The sequence below is a fragment of the Melozone crissalis genome, unplaced genomic scaffold (assembly GCF_028551555.1).
Source record: "Melozone crissalis strain CALT ecotype California unplaced genomic scaffold, PUWL_Pcris_2 ptg000079l_1, whole genome shotgun sequence".
Taxonomy (NCBI): Eukaryota; Metazoa; Chordata; class Aves; order Passeriformes; family Passerellidae; genus Melozone; species Melozone crissalis.
Window position 1 is genome coordinate 4,724,767 of NW_026535856.1, and position 15,460 is coordinate 4,740,226.

The 15,460-nt window shown below is 57.3% G+C and overlaps 1 pseudogene and 1 gene segment (V, D, J or C); one reads left to right on the forward strand and one right to left on the reverse strand.

The window, feature by feature from the left end:
• Positions 1-10,175: 10,175 nt before the first annotated feature.
• On the reverse strand, positions 10,176-12,404 carry LOC128946303 (immunoglobulin heavy variable 3-9-like). The segment is given in 3 exon segments: positions 10,176-10,183; positions 11,865-12,199; positions 12,394-12,404. Coding segments are annotated over 3 exon segments (354 nt in total).
• Positions 12,405-12,563: 159 nt separating this feature from the next.
• On the forward strand, positions 12,564-14,459 carry LOC128946304 (immunoglobulin heavy variable 3-64D-like; annotated as a pseudogene).
• Positions 14,460-15,460: the final 1,001 nt, after the last annotated feature.

The following is a 15,460-nucleotide window of genomic DNA, read 5'->3' on the forward strand; positions in this document are numbered from 1 at the left end:
AGCAGTAATGATTATGGTTTTTCTGGTCCTGCTCTTATTGGCGGCAATTCTATCAGCGGACCACCCCCAAGTTGGTCAAAAAATGTCTCCAATGCCCAGCGATCCTTCCCCGACATCCCAGCCCTTTGTGTCAAATCTTCACCATTTTCCCCCAAACTTTGCCTCATCCTTCCCCTAGTCTCGATTGTCTCCCCAGTTTTGCCCATTTCACCCAAATCTCCCCCAGTTCCCGTGCCCTGATTGGAGGAGGCCTGAACTGGAGGCCAGGGGTGAAGGTTTGGGGCCAATAGTTGAGTTTTGGGGCAGGAGCAGGGGAGGGTTTGGGGTCAGTGCTGACCACTGGGGCAAATTGGGGAGATTTGGGACAAAGGGTCAAGGGCTGAGGTTTGGGGGAAGGGTCTGGGATTGGGGACTGGGGAGGTCTTGGTGATGGGAACAGGGGCAAAACCATCAGCAGCAGCAGCAGCAGCAGCAGCAGCAGCAGCATCCCAATTATTATCAGCAGTTTTGGCACAGAAAAAGGATCCGGAATCCTCGTCCTTGAGGTTGTTCATGATCAGCGTCACAGAGCTCTGCCCGTTGTCCCTGGAGATGCTGACTCGGCCGCTGAACGATGACAGGTATCTGGTGTCTCCATCATAATAAATCCCTGCAATGTATTCCAGGCCCTTCCCAGGCCGCTTGCGGATCGACATCAGACTGGTTCGTCCGAAACTGAATCCGGACCCTCGGCAGAGGAGGCGCAGGGACCCCCCGGGGGGCTGGAGATAGGGATGAGAAACCTGATTGGCAGTGAGATCAAAGTAGGCGTGTTAAACTGGAAAATGGGTTGGGATCCACCTGGGAGGAGCAGCAGGAGCAGCAGGACCCATCTGGGAGAAGGATGATGAAATCCAAGGGTCAAAGTTTGGAGCCAAGAGTCAGGATTTGGGTCAAGGGTTGAACTTTGGCCTAATCCCCATCTCCTCTTTGTCCCACAGGGCTCCGTGCGGCCGTGACCCTGCTGGAGTGCGGGGGGGACCTCCAGCCCCCCGGGGGGTCCCTGCGCCTCCTCTGCCGAGGGTCCATGTTCAGTTTCGGCAGTTTCAGAATGTTCTGGGTTCGTCAGAGACCCGGGCAGGGGCTGGAATACGTCGCAGCGATCAAGAACGATGGATCCAGCTACGCCTACGCATCATCAGTGCAGGGCTGGTTCAGGATCTCCAGGGACAACGGGCAGAGCTCGGTGACGCTGACCATGAACAACCACAAGGATGAGGATGCCAGTTCCTATTTCTGCGGGAAAGCTGCCTATGATACTTGGGGTGCTGCTGCTGATTGTATTGACCCCATCCCCATGGCTGCGTCCCCACCTCTCCCGGTTCCCCAGACCCTTCTCCCAAACTCTGCCCCTGACCCCATTTCTGACCCAATCTCCCAACCCTGCCCTGGCTCTACCCCATATTCTCTACTCTTGGCCACAAAGTTGACCGAAATCATAACCCTTGACCAGAAGTATCCACTCTCAGAATCAAGTTTTGGGGCACAAATTGGAGATTTGGGGTCAGGAGTTGTGGTTTGGGGTCAGCGGGTGAGAATTGGGGCCGGGGCAGAGCAAGGTTGGGATCAATGGCCAAGGGCTGGGTGTGGGCTGGGGGTTTGGGGGAAGGGTCTGGGCAACGGGGACAGGGGGGGATAAGGGGATGGGTGTGGGGACACCTTGAGCATGGTCACTACGACCAGCATCGTCAGCATAATTATAAACATCACACTTGGCGCAGAAATAAACACCGGAATCCTCGTCCTTGAGGTTGTTCATGGTCAGCGTCACCGAGCTCTGCCCGTTGTCCCTGGAAATCGTCACCCGGCCCTTGACCGATGGCTCGCAGATGGTGACGCCATTGTAGTGGATCCCTGTGACGTATTGCAAACCCTGCCCGGGTCTCTGGCCAATCCAGTACATTCCATAATCACCGAAACTGAACCCGGACCCTCGGCACAGCAATGTCAGGGACGCCCCGGGGGGCTGGAGGTCCCCCCCGCACTCCAGCAGGGTCACGGCCGCCCAGAGCCCTGCGGGAAAAAGGGGAGATGCGGATGGACAAAGCTCAACCACTGACCCCAAAATCCTGATTCTTTGACCCAGAATTTGACCCTCTGCTCTCTCCATCAACTTCATCCTGCTGCTCCTGCTTAGAGTCCCAGGTGGGTCCCGCTCCTTTTTCCAGCCAACCACCCCCAGTTTGGGGCTTTGGACAAATCAGGTTTCCCATCCCCATCTCCCCTTTGTCCCGCAGGGCTCCGGGCGGCCGTGACCCTGCTGGAGTGCGGGGGGCACCTCCAGCCCCCCGGGGGGTCCCTGCGCCTCCTCTGCCGAGGGTCCGGGTTCACTTTCGGGAGTTATAAAATGTTCTGGGTGCACCAGAGCCCTGGGCAGGGGCTGGAATACATTACAGATATCAGCAACACTGGTGGCTACACCGGCTACGCGCCATCGGTCAAGGGCCGGGTAAGGATCTCCAGGGACAACGGGCAGAGCTTGGTGACGCTGACCATGAACAACCTCAAGGACGAGGATTCCGGATCCTATTTCTGTGCCAAATGTTACAGCAGTGGCTGTGGTAATGGCACTTATGCTAATGGTGTTGATGGTGGTTGTGGTCCCAAGCCCTTTTTTCTGCGTTTCCAAGTATCACAAAATTATCTGATCCTTCCCCAAAATCCCAGCCCTTCTCCTGAAATCTCAGCCCTTTTCCCCCAAACTCTGCCCCTGCTGCCCAACTCTCGACTTTCCCCCAGTTTTGCCCATTTCACCCAAATCTCCCCCAGCTCCCCGGGCCCTGATTGGAGGAGGCCTGAACTGGAGGCCAGGGGTGAAGGTTTGGGGCCAATGGTTGAGTTTTGGGGAAGGAGCAGTGGAGGGTTTGGGGTCAGTGCTGACCATTGGTGCAAATGGGGGAGATTTGGGACAAAGGGTCAAGGGCTGAGGTTTGGGGGAAGTGTCTGGTTTTGGGGGAGGAGGGAACTCAAAATTGAGGACTCAGAAAAAACCACCGTGACCAACATCATCACAATCAATGTCTTTACCAGCAGCAGGACCACAACAACCATCCCAACTTTTGGCACAGAAATAGGATCCGGAATCCTTGTCCTTGAGGTTGTTCAGGTCAGCGTCACCGAGCTCTGCCCGTTGTCCCTGGAGATCGTGACCCGGCCCTTGACCGATGGCACGTACTCGGTGTAACCTCCACTGTCACTGATCCTTGCGACAAATTCCATCCCCTGCCCGGGTCTCTGTCGCACCCAGCCCATCCCAAAACTCCCGAAATCGAAACCGGACCCTCAGCACAGCAACGTCAGGGACCCCCCGGGGGGCTGGAGGTCTTCCCCGCACTCCAGCAGAGTCACGGTCGCCCAGAGCCCATCCCAAAATCCTCACCAATTTCACTCATAACTCCCCTGGTTCGGTCCCAAACCTCAACCAGATTTTTTGGGTATCCTGAGGTTCCTCAAAAGCTGGAATTAAATAATCTCATTAATTAATTGGACACCTTCTCCTCAGGGTTCCACATTGATTTCAAAAGCAATACCACGTTAACAACCCCCAAAACCCCCCGGGACCCCAACCCCGGCGCAGCCCGGCGTTGGCCCTGAGCTCCCCCTGGCTCCAGGCCCTGCTACCCCTGCTGCCCCTCCCAGGTGGGCTCCGCAACATTTTTCTGGAACACGCACACCTTTTCCCGTTCCGGACCAATCATATTTCTCATTTTTAATCATCTCCCCATTGTCCCGCAGGGCTCCGGGCGGCCGTGACCCTTCTGGAGTGCGGGGGGGACCTCCAGCCCCCCGGGGGGTCCCTGCGCCTCCTCTGCCGAGGGGCCGGGTTCGATTTTGGAGGTTTTGGGATGCACTGGGTGCGCCAGAGACCCCGGCAGGGGCTGCAATGGCTCGCAGGGATCACCAGCAATGGTGGTTACACCGCGTATGCGCCATCGGTCAAGGGCCGGTTCACGATCTCCAGGGACAACGGGCAGAGCTCAGTGACACTGACCATGAACAACCTCAAGGACGAGGATTCCGGATCCTATTTCTGTTCCAAATATGCTGGTAGTGGTTGTTGTAGTCCTGGTGCTTATAGTGAAGATGACAGTTGTGGATCCACCCCCCTCTCATTGTGCCCCCATGTCCCCAATCCCAGACCCTCCCCCCAAACCCCAGCCCTTGACCCTTTGTCCCAAATCTCCCCCATTTGCACCAATGGTCAGCACTGACCCCAAACCCTCCCCTGCTCCTGCCCCGAAACTCAACCATTGGCCCCAAACTGTCACCCCTGGCCTCCAGTTCAGGTCTCCTCCAATCAGGGCCCAGGAGCTAGGGGAGATTTGGGTGAAATGGGAAAAATTGGGAGAAAGTCGGAAGTTGGGGCAAAGATGGTGGACACTGCGGGAGAAGGTCAAGAAGGGGGCCAAGGGTTGGGATTTGGGGCAGGATTTGGGGATTTTGGGACATTTGGGGAGCCAGGGATGGGGTTTGAGGCCACCACCAGCATCGTCACCATGTCCATAGCTCTCAGAGAGGATTCCAGCCCAGCCCCAAGGAGCAGCCCCAGACACCGAGGCCGCTGAGGGAGCAGTGAAGCCCCAGGTGGGAGCGAGGGAGGGAGGGAGGGAGGGAGGAGAAGACGCCGCGATTTTGGGGCTCCGCAGCCTCCCTCCACTTCCTCCGTGGCAGCTGCCAGGGCCCGGCCGGGGCAGGAAAGGAAACAGAAAGTTCCTGGTTTTGGTCATTGTGAACATCTGTGTTTGGCAGAGGACAGCTCAGCCTCGGGGCGCTGCGGCAGAGCGCCGGCTGCACAAAAAGCTTTGTGTGCAAAGGGCCCTGGAGCGATCCCCGTTCCGCACTGGGACGGAGGGGAAGGGCAAGAATGGGGAGAAATGGGAGAAATTGGGGGGAAATTGGGAGTTGGGGAAGTGATGGTGGAGTTTGGGGAAAATGGTCAAGCTTTTAGGAACATGGCTGGGATTTTGGGGAAGGATCTCTGGGATTGGAGACATTAGTTGACCATCATGGTCACTATCAGGATTGATGCCAAAACCAGTGTCAATAGCATTGCCAGCGTAAACATTGCAAAGTTTGACACAGAAATAGGTGGCGGAATCCTCGTCCTTGAGGTTGTTCATGGTCAGCGTCACCGAGCTCTGCCCGTTGTCCCTGGAGATCCTGAACCGGCCCTTGAACGATGGCGCGTATCTGGGAGTGGCGCCATCACTGGTGACACTCACCACAAACTCCAAACTCTGCGCGGGTCTCTGGCGCATCCAGCCCATCCCAAAATTCCCAAAATCGAACCCGGACCCTCGACAGAGGAGGCGCAGGGAACCCCCCGGGGGGCTGGAGGTCCCCCCTGCTCTCCAGAAGGGTCACGGCCGCCCAGAGCCATGCGGGACAAAGGGGAGATGGGGATGAGGCCAAAGCTCAACATTGACCCAAATCCTGACTCTGGGCCCAAAATTGGGACCCTTGGAGTTCATCATCCTCCTCCCAGCTGGGTCTCACCTCTTTTTCCAGCTGGCCACGCCCACTTTTAGCCCCTCGACCAATCAGGCTTTTTATCCCCATCTCCCCTTTGTCCCGCAGGGCTCCGGGCGGCCGTGACCGTGCTGGAATGCGGGGGGGACCTCCAGCCCCCCGGGGGTTCCCTGACGTTGCTGTGCCGCACTCTGGGTTCAGTTTTGGGAGTTATTGAATGTTCTGGATCTGCCAGAGACCTGGGCAGACGCTGGAATACATCGCCAGTATCAGCAGCAGTGGTGGCAGCACCGGCTATGTGCCGTCGGTCAAAGGCCGGTTCAGGATCTCCAGGGACAACGGGCAGAGCTCGGTGACGCTGACCATGAACAACCTCAAGGATGAGGATTCTGCCTTTTATTTCTGTGCCAAACGCGCTGGTAGTAGTTATGGTGGTGGTGTTGCTGCTTTTAGTGACAATTCCAGCAGTAGTCCCACCCTCCATGATGGTCACCAGATGTCTCCACTTCCAGTGATCCTTCCTCCAGAGCCCAGCTTTTCTCCTCAGTTGTTAAGGAATTTCCCCCAAACTCCGCCTCTGCTGCCCCAACTCTCGGCTTTCCCCCAGTTTTGCCCATTTCACCCAAATCTCCCCCAGCTCCCCGGGCCCTGATTGGAGCAGGCCTGAACTGGAGGCCAGGGGTGAAGGTTTGGGGCCAATGGTTGAGTTTTGGGGCAGGAGCAGGGGAGGGTTTGGGGTCAGTGCTGACCACTGGGGCAAATGAGGGAGATTTGGGACAAAGGGCCGAGGGCTGGGGTTTGGGGGAAGAAGCTGGGTTTGGGGACAGGGGAGGTCTTGGAGATGGGAACAGGGTCAAAACCATCAGCAGCAGCAGCAGCAGCAGCATCCCAAATATTACCCGCAGCCTTGGCACAGAAATGGGGGTGAAGGAAAAAATCCACCCAAATGTTGATTCTTGCATGCAGATCCTGGTGTGTACCAAAAATTGGGGCCCTTGGACCTCCCCATCTTCGTCCTGCAACTCCTGCCAGTCATCCAAGGTGGATCCCACATCCTTTTTCTGGCATGGCGGTGCCCACTTTGGATCCAAAACCAATCCAGCTCCTCATCCACACCTCCCCTTTTTCCCGCAGGGCTGCGGGCGGCCGTGACCCTGCTGGAGTGCGGGGGGGACCTCCGGCCCCCCGGGGGGTCCCTGACGTTGCTGTGCCAAACATCTGGCTTCAATTTTACAAAATCTGCAATGTTCTGGATCCGCCAGAGACCCGGGCTGGGGCTGGGATTCGTCACGGGGAGCAACGGTGATGGTTCCACCCCCAGATACGTGCCATCGGTCAAGGGCCCGTTCAGGATCTCCAGCGACAAGGGGCAGAGCTCGGTGACGCTGACCATGAACAACCTCAAGGACGAGGATTCCGGATCTTATTGCTGTGCCAAAAACGCCTATGATGGTTGGGGTTGGGAGGCTCATGCTGCTGGTTCTAATTTTGATCCCGTCCCCATCCCCATACCCCAGGTCCTTCCCCTCCTACCCTTGAACCCATTGCTGAACTCCACGGACCCAAATCTGGCCCGTTTTTCCCCAAATCTCGACCATTTGCACCCAGGTTTGGGGACTTGGTTGAGCCTTAGAGACAAGAGCTGAGGTTTGGGGCCAAAAGCTGAGATTTGGGGCAGAGCCAGTTCAGAGCTGGGACACGGGGACAGGAATGGGGTCAGGGGCTGGGGACTGGGGAAGGGCCTGGGGAACGGGGATGGGGGGGACACAGGGATGGGGATGAGGTGAACACCATCCACACCAGCAACAGCACCCCAATTATTATAGGCAGCTTTGGCACAGAAATAGGATCCAGAATCCTCGTCCTTGAGGTTGTTCATGGTGACCGTCACCGAGCTCTGCCCTTTGTCCTTGGAGATCGTGAACCGACCCTGCACCGATGGCGCGTAGAAGGTGGTGCCACCACCACTGCTGATACTTCCAACCCATTCCAGCCCCTGCCCGGGTCTCTGGCGGAGCCAGCACATGTCAAAACTCCCGAAACTGAGCCCGGACCCTGGGCATAGGAGGCGCAAGGACACCCCGGGGGGCTGGAGGTCCCCCCCGCACTCCAGCAGGGTCACGGCCACCTGGAGCCCAGCGGGGTAAAGGGGAGATGGGGATATGGCCAAAGCTCCACCCTTGACCAAAATAATGACCCTTGGCTGCAAACTGAGAACCATGGACCATCCCATCCTGGATTTTTGCTTCTGCTGCCTCTCCAAGTTGGGTCCCACACGCTTTTTTTGGCATGGCCATGTTCACTTTGGGTCCGCAGCCAATCAGGTTTCCCATCCCCATCTCCCCGTTTGTCCCGCAGGGATCCGGGTGGCTGTGACCCTGCTGGAGTGCGGGGGGGACCTCCAGCCCCCCGGGGGGTCCCTGCGCCTCCTCTGCCACGGGTCCGGGTTCAGTTTTGGGGGTTGTGGCATGCAGTGGGTGCGCCAGAGACCCGGGCAGGCCCTGGAATGGCTTGCAGGGATCAGCAGCAGTGGTGCTTACACTGACTACATGACATCGGTCAAGGGCCGGGTCACAATATCCAGGGACAATGGGCAGAGCTCGGTGACACTGACCATGAACAACCTCAAGGACGAGGATTCCGCCGTTTATTTCTGTGCCAAGGGTGCTGGTGCTGCTGATAATGATGCCTATGGTATTGGCCCCGCACGCATCGCTGTGTCACCACTTGCCCTCACCTGTCCCAGACCCTTCCCCAATCCACACCCCCTGACCCCATTCCTGTCCCCGTGCCCCAACCCTGACTTGGCTCTGCCCCACATTCTCCGCTCCTGGCCCCACCCCTCAGCTTGGGGCCCACTCGGGGCCATTTTGGCTCCGGAGCTCTCCTTGGCCATTCTGACCCTTCCCTTCACCGATGGAACGTTCCAGGTGACTCCACCCTTGCACCCATCTGCTTCGCTCAGCCTGGAACCCTCGACTCAAGATCAATTTGAAAAATTTAATTTCCCCAAAATTTCATGTGTTTTTTGGGTAAAAAAAAGGGGGTTTTCTCAAGTGAGAGGATTCCAGCCCAGCCCCAAGGAGCAGCCCCAGACACCGAGGCCGCTGAGGGAGAAGTGAAGCCCCAGGCAGGAGCGAGGGAGGGAGGGAGGGAGGGAGGAGAAGACGCCGCCATTTTGGGGCTCTGCAGCCTCCCCCCACTTCCTCCCCGGCAGCTGCCGGGGCCCGGCCGGGGCAGGAAAGGAAACAAAAAGTTCCTGGTTTTGGTCATTGTGAACATCTGTGTTTGGCAGAGGACAGCTCAGCCTCGGGGCGCTGCGGCAGAGCACCGGCTGCACAAAAAGCTTTGTAAGCAAAGGGCCCTGGAGCGATCCCCGTTCCACACTGGGACGGAGGGGAAGGGCAAGACTGGGGAGAAATGGGGAAAATTGGGGGGAAATTGGGAATTGGGGAAGTGATGGTGGAGTTTGGGGGAAATGGTCAAGATTTGAGGAGAAGGGCTGAGATTTGGAGGAAGGATCTCTGGGATTGGAAGCATTTGTTGACCATCATGTTCACTACCAGGATTGATGCCGAAACCAGCATTAATAGCATTGCCAGCATAACCATTGCAGAGTTTGACACAGAAATAAACGGTGCAATTCTTGTCCTTGAGGTTGTTCATGGTCAGCGTCACCGAGCTCTGCCCGTTGTCCCTAGAGATCCTGAACCGGCCCTTGACTGACGGCGCGTATCTGGGAGTGGCGCCAACACCAGTGACACTCGCCACAAACTCCAAACCCTGACCGGGTCTCTGTCGATACCAGCACATCCCAAAACTGCCGAAACTGAACCCGGACCCTCGGCAGAGAAGGCGCAGGGAACCCCCGGGGAGCTGGAGGTGCCCCCTGCAGTCCAGCAGGGTCACGGCCGCCCGGAGCCCTGCGGGACAAAGGGGAGATGGGGATGAGGCCAAAGCTCAACCCTTGACCCCAAAATCCCAACTATTGGCCCCAAATTCTGACCCTTGGAGTTCATCATTCTCCTCCCATCCCTTTTTCCAGGTTGCCACGCCTGCTTTGAGGCCCTGGACCAATCAGGTTTCCCATCCCCATCTCCCCTTTTTCCCGCAGGGCTCCGGGTGGCCGTGACCCTGCTGGAGTGCGGGGGGGAACTCCAGCCCCCCGGGGGGTCCCTGCGCCTCCCCTGCCAAGGTTCCGCGTTCAGTTTTGGGGATGTGAACATGTACTGGGTCCGCCAGAGACCTGGACAGGGGCTGGAGTTGTGGCAGAGATCAGCTACGATCTTTCCAGAACCTACTACGCGCCATCGGTCAAGGGCCGGTTCACGATCTCCAGGGAAAACAGGCAGAGCTCGGTGACGCTGACCATGAACAACCTCAAGGACAAGGATTCCGGATCCTATTTCTGTGCCAAATGCGCCTGTGGTTTTGCTGACTGGGCAGGTGCTGCTGGTGGTTATGGTGACCATCCCGGGTTTGGCCCCTCTCTCTCCTCTCCTGGTCCCCAGGTGTCCTCAAACCCCAGCCCCTTCCCCCAGATCTCATACTTTGACCCCCATCTTGACCTCTGAACCCTGTGTCCAGCCCTGGGCCAACATTGAGCTGTAGGACAAAGATTTTAGGAACAAAGTTTAGATCAAGAGATGAAGGTTGAGATTTTGGGGTTAAACAGCTGAAAGGTTTGGAGAAACGGTTGAGAGAGGGCTGGGGTTCGGGCGAGGGGTCTGGGGGTCTCAGAGCACTCGGGGCAGGAGATGGAGCCAACAGCAGCAGCACCAGGAGCATAACCATTGTCACGTTTGGCACAGAAATAGGATCCAGAATTGGGGAAATGATGGTGAAATGGTCAAGATTTGAGAAATAGGGGTGAGGATTTTGGGGATGGATTAGAGAATTCTGAGTTATTTGGAAACAGAGAGGAGAGAGCTTGGGACCACAATCACCATCAACACCATAACCAGCACTAGCATCAGCACAACCACTGCTGTAACATTTGACACAGAAATAGGATCCAGAATCCTCGTCCTTGAGGTTGTTCATGGTCAGCGTCACTGAGCTCTGCCCGTTGTCACTGGAGATGCTGACTCGGCGGCTGAACGATGACGGGTATCTGGTGTCTCCATCATAATCAATCCCTGCAATGTATTCCAGGCCCTGCCCAGGCCGCTGGTGGATCCACATCAGACTGGTTCGTCCGAAACTGTACCCGGACCCTCGGCAGAGGAGGCGCAGGGAATCCCCGGGGAGCTGGAGGTCCCCCCCGCACTCCAGCAGGGTCACGGCCGCCCAGAGCCGTACGGGACAAAGGGGAGATGGGGACGAGGCCAAAGCTCAACCCTTGACCCCAAAATCCCAACTATTGGCCCCAGGTTGGGACCCTTCGAGTTCATCATCCTCCTCCCATCCCTTTTTTCAGGTTGCCACGCCTCCTTTGAGGCCCTGGACCAATCAGGTTTCTCATCCCCATCTCCCCTTTGTCCCGCAGGGATCCGGGCGGCCGTGACCCTGCTGGAGTGCGGGGGGGACCTCCAGACCCCCGGGGGGTCCCTGACGTTGCTGTGCCGAGGGTCTGGATTCAGTTTTGGGGGTTTTGCAATGTTCTGGGTGTGCCAGAGACCCAGGCAGGGGCTGGAATTCATCGCCAGCATCAACAGTGATGGTTCCAGCACCAGGTACGCAGATTCAGTGCAGGGCCGGTTCACGATCTCCAGGGACAACGGGCAGAGCTCGGTGACGCTGACCATGAACAACCTCAAGGACGAGGACTCCGGATCCTATTTCTATGCCAAATATGCAGTTTGGGCTGTTGCTGCAAATCCTTTTGTCCCCATCCGCATTGGTGTTTCCCCACTTGTCCCCATTTTCCAGATTTTTTCCCCAAACCCCAATCCCTGACCCCATTCCTGTCCCCGTGTCCCATCTCTGCCCTTCTCTGGCCCCAAATCTCAGCTCCTGTCCGTAAATCAGGGCCAGTTTCACCCTGAGCTCGGCCTCGTCCCTCCAAACCCAACCATTGCCCCCAGACTTGTCCAGTTTTGCCCCAAATCTGCCCTGCGCGCACCGAGTCAGCCACAGACCCAAATCTGGCCCCGTTGGACTCACATTGGGAATTTTGGGCTACAATTTGAATTCTTGATCCCTGATCTTAACTTTGGGCTCAAATCCAGACATTTCAGTGACATTTGGGGAACGAGGGCACTGAGTGTGGCTCAGTGGGGACATTTGGGGCAGAGCCAGAGCAGGGCTGGGACAGAGGGACAGGAATGGGGTTTGGGGGAAGGGTCTGGGGCGCGGGGATGCAGACAGGGACGCAGTGATTAGATCAGTTTGATCAAGATGAGCAGCAGGATTACAACAACCATCAGTACTGGTTTTGGCACAGAAATAGGTGGCGGAATCCTCGTCCTTGAGGTTGTTCATGGTCAGCGTCAGCGAGCTCTGCCCGTTGTCGCTCGTCAATGTGAACCGGCCCTTGACCGAGTCCGCGTAAAAGATGCTGCCACTTCTTCTGCTGATCCCTGCCACCATTTCCAGCCCCTGCCCGGGTCTCTGGCGGATCCACAGCATTGCAAATTTTTCGAAATCAAACCCAGAGGTGCGGCAGAGGAGGCGCAGGGACCCCCCGGGGGGCTGGAGGTGCCCCCTGGACTCCAGCAGGGTCACGGCCGCCCGGAGCCCATCGCCAAACCTTCACCAATTTCTCTCATAACTTCCCTTGTTTAGCCCCAAAACCCCACCAGTTTTCCATATCTCAACAATCCTCAAAACTTCAATTAATCCCAATCAATTCTTTAATTAATTAGACACCTCATCCTGAGCATTCTGCATTGATTATACAGTTAATGCACTGTTAATGACCCCCAAAACCCCCGGGACCCCAACCCGGGAAACATCCCGGCCACAGCCTCGAGCTCCCTCCGGCTCCTGGCCCTGCTGCTCCTGCTGCCCCTCCCAGGTGCGTCCCACCACTTTTTCTTGGAAGTCACACCCCTTTTCCCCTTCTGGACCAATCAGGTTTCCCATCCCCATCTCCCCTTTGTCCCGCAGGGCTCCAGGCGGCCGTGACCCTGCTGGAGTGCGGGGGGGACCGCCAGCCCCCCGGGGGGTCCCTGACGTAGCTGTGCCGCGCATCTGGGTTTGATTTTGGCAGTTTTGGGATGGGCTGGATGCGCCAGAGACCCGGGCAGGGGCTGGAGTACATCGCCAGTATCAACAGCAATGGTGGCAGCACCGGCTACGCACCATTGGTCAAGGGCCGGTTCAGGATCTCCAGGGACAATGGGCAGAACTCGGTGATGCTGACCATGAACAACCTCAAGGACGAGGATTCCGCCGTTTATTTCTGCACCAAATGTGCTAGTAGTAGTTATGGTGGTGGTGTTGCTGCTTTTAGTGACAATTCCGGCAGTGGCCCCAGCCTTGGATCGTCACCAGATGTCTCCACTCCCAGTGATCCTTCCTCTAGAGCCCAGCTTTTCTCCTCAAGTGTTAAAGAGTTTCCCCCAAACTCGGCCCCTGCTGCCTCAACCCTACACTTTCCCCCAGTTTTGCACATTTCACCCAAATCTCCCTCAGCTCCCCGGGCCCTGATTGGAGGAGGCCTGAACTGGAGCCCAGGGGTGAAGGTTTGGGGCCAATGGTTGAGTTTTGGGGCAGGAGCAGGGGAGGGCTTGGTGTCTGTGGCCACTGTTGTTGTAAATGGAGTGAAAAGGTCAAGGAGTGCGTCAAGAAGAAAGGTTTGAGATGAAAATCAGAGCTTTAGGGACAAAATGAAGGGAGTGGGGCAAAAAGCATGGCCTGGAGGCAATCACCAACATCGTCACCATTGTTACCAGCAGCCCAGCAACCACTACAATAAGGTACGGCACAGAAATAAGATCCGGAATCCTCGTCCTTGAGGTTGTTCATGGTCAGCGTCACCGAGCTCTGCCCGTTTTCCCTGGAGATCCTGAACCGGCCCCTGACCGACGGTGCGCAGCTGGTGCGGCCACCATTGCTGGTGATACTTGCGAGCCACTCCAGTGAATTCTTTGGTTTCTGTCGATACCAGCCCATCCCAAAACTGCCGAAACTGAAACCGGACCCTCGGCAGAGAAGGCGCAGGGAACCCCCGTGGGGCTGGAGGTCCCCCCCGCACCCCAGCAGGGTCACGGCCGTCCGGAGCCCTGCGGGACAAAGGGGAGATGATGGAAATCAAAAGTCTGATTGGTCAAGTGCCTCCAAGTGCGTGTGGCCAGCTGGACAAAGGGGTAGAACCCACCTGGGAGGATGATGAACTCTAAAGATCCCAGTTTGGGGCCAATAGTCAGGATTTGGGTCAAGGGTTGAGCTTTGGCCTCATCCCCATCTCCCCTTTGTCCCGCAGGGCTCCGGGCGGCCGTGACCCTGCTGGAGTGCGGGGGGGAACTCCAGCCCCCTGGGGGGTCCCTGCGCCTCCTCTGCCGAGGGTCCGGGTTAAGTTTTGGGAGTTTTGGGATGGGCTGGATCCGCCAGAGACCCGGGCAGGGGCTGGAATTCATCGCCAGCACAAACAGTGATGGTGGCAGCACCAGGTACGCGGATCATGTCAAGGGCCGCTTCAGGATCTCCAGGGACAATGGGCAGAGCTCGGTGACGCTGACCATGAACAACCTCAAGGACGAGGATTCCGGATCCTATTTCTGTGCCAAACGCGATGCTACTGGTGCTAGTGGTTATGTTGCTGATATTTGTCGTTTCAGCCCCAACTGTGTCCCGGTTCCCCAGACCCTTCCCTCCAACCTCTGACCCCACTCCTGTTCCTTTGTCCCTGCTCTGGCCCCAAATCTCAGCTCTGGCCCCAAATCTCAGCTCCTGGCCCCAAATCAGGGCCGGTTTAACCCTGAGCTCGGCCTCGTCCCTCCAATCCCAACCATTGCCCCCAGACTTGTCCAGTTTTACCCCAAATCTCCCCTGCAGGCACCGAGTAACAGCCACTGACCCAAATCTGCCCCTGGGCCTCACATCAGGAGTTTTGGGCTAAAATTTGAATTCTTGACCCCTGATCTTTACTTTGGACCCATATCCAGACATTTCGGTGACATTTGGGGAACGAGGGCACTGAGTGCTGCCCAGAGGGGACATTTGGGGCAGAGCCAGAGCAGGGCTGGGACAGAGGGACAGGAGTGGGGTCAGGGGATGGGGAATGGGGGAAGAGTCTGGGGAACGGGGACAGGTAGGGATGCAGAGATGGGGACGGGGTCAATAGCATAACCAGGATTAACATTTCCAGAAGCAGTGGTTTTGGCACAGAAATAGGCGGCGGAATCCTCGTCCTTGAGGTTGTTCTTGTTCAGTGTCACCGAGCTCTGCCCGTTGTCCCTGGAGATCGTGAACTGGTCCTTGACCGACGGCGCGTACCAGGTGCCACCTCTGCTGCTGATACTTCCGACTGACTCCAGCCCCTTTCCAGGTCTCTGTCGAACCCAATCCATTTCAAAACTGCCGAAATCGAACCCAGACCCTTGGCAGAGGAGGCGCAGGGACCCCCCAGGGGGCTGGAGGTCCTCCCCACACTCCAGCAGGGTCAAGGCCGCCCAGAGCCCTGCGGGAAAAAGGGGAAATGCCGATGAGAAACCTGATTGGCTGTGGGCATGAAGTGGGCGTGGCCTGGTGGAAAAGGGCCCGGACCCACCTGGGAGGGGCAGCAGGAGCAGCAGGAGGAGGTAGGGGTGTTACAGTCACAATTTTGGCACAAGATTAAAAATTTTGGGGTCAAGGGTTGAGCTTTTGCCTTATCCCCATCTCCCCATTGTCCCTCAGGGCTCCGGGTGGCCATGACCCTGCTGGAGTGCAGGGGGGACCTCCAGCCCCCCGGGGGGTCCCTGCGCCTCCTCTGCTGAGGGTCCGGGTTCAGTTTTGGCAGTTTTAACATGGAATGGGCTCGACAGAGACCCGGGCAGGCGCTGGAATTCATTGCCTACATCAGAAA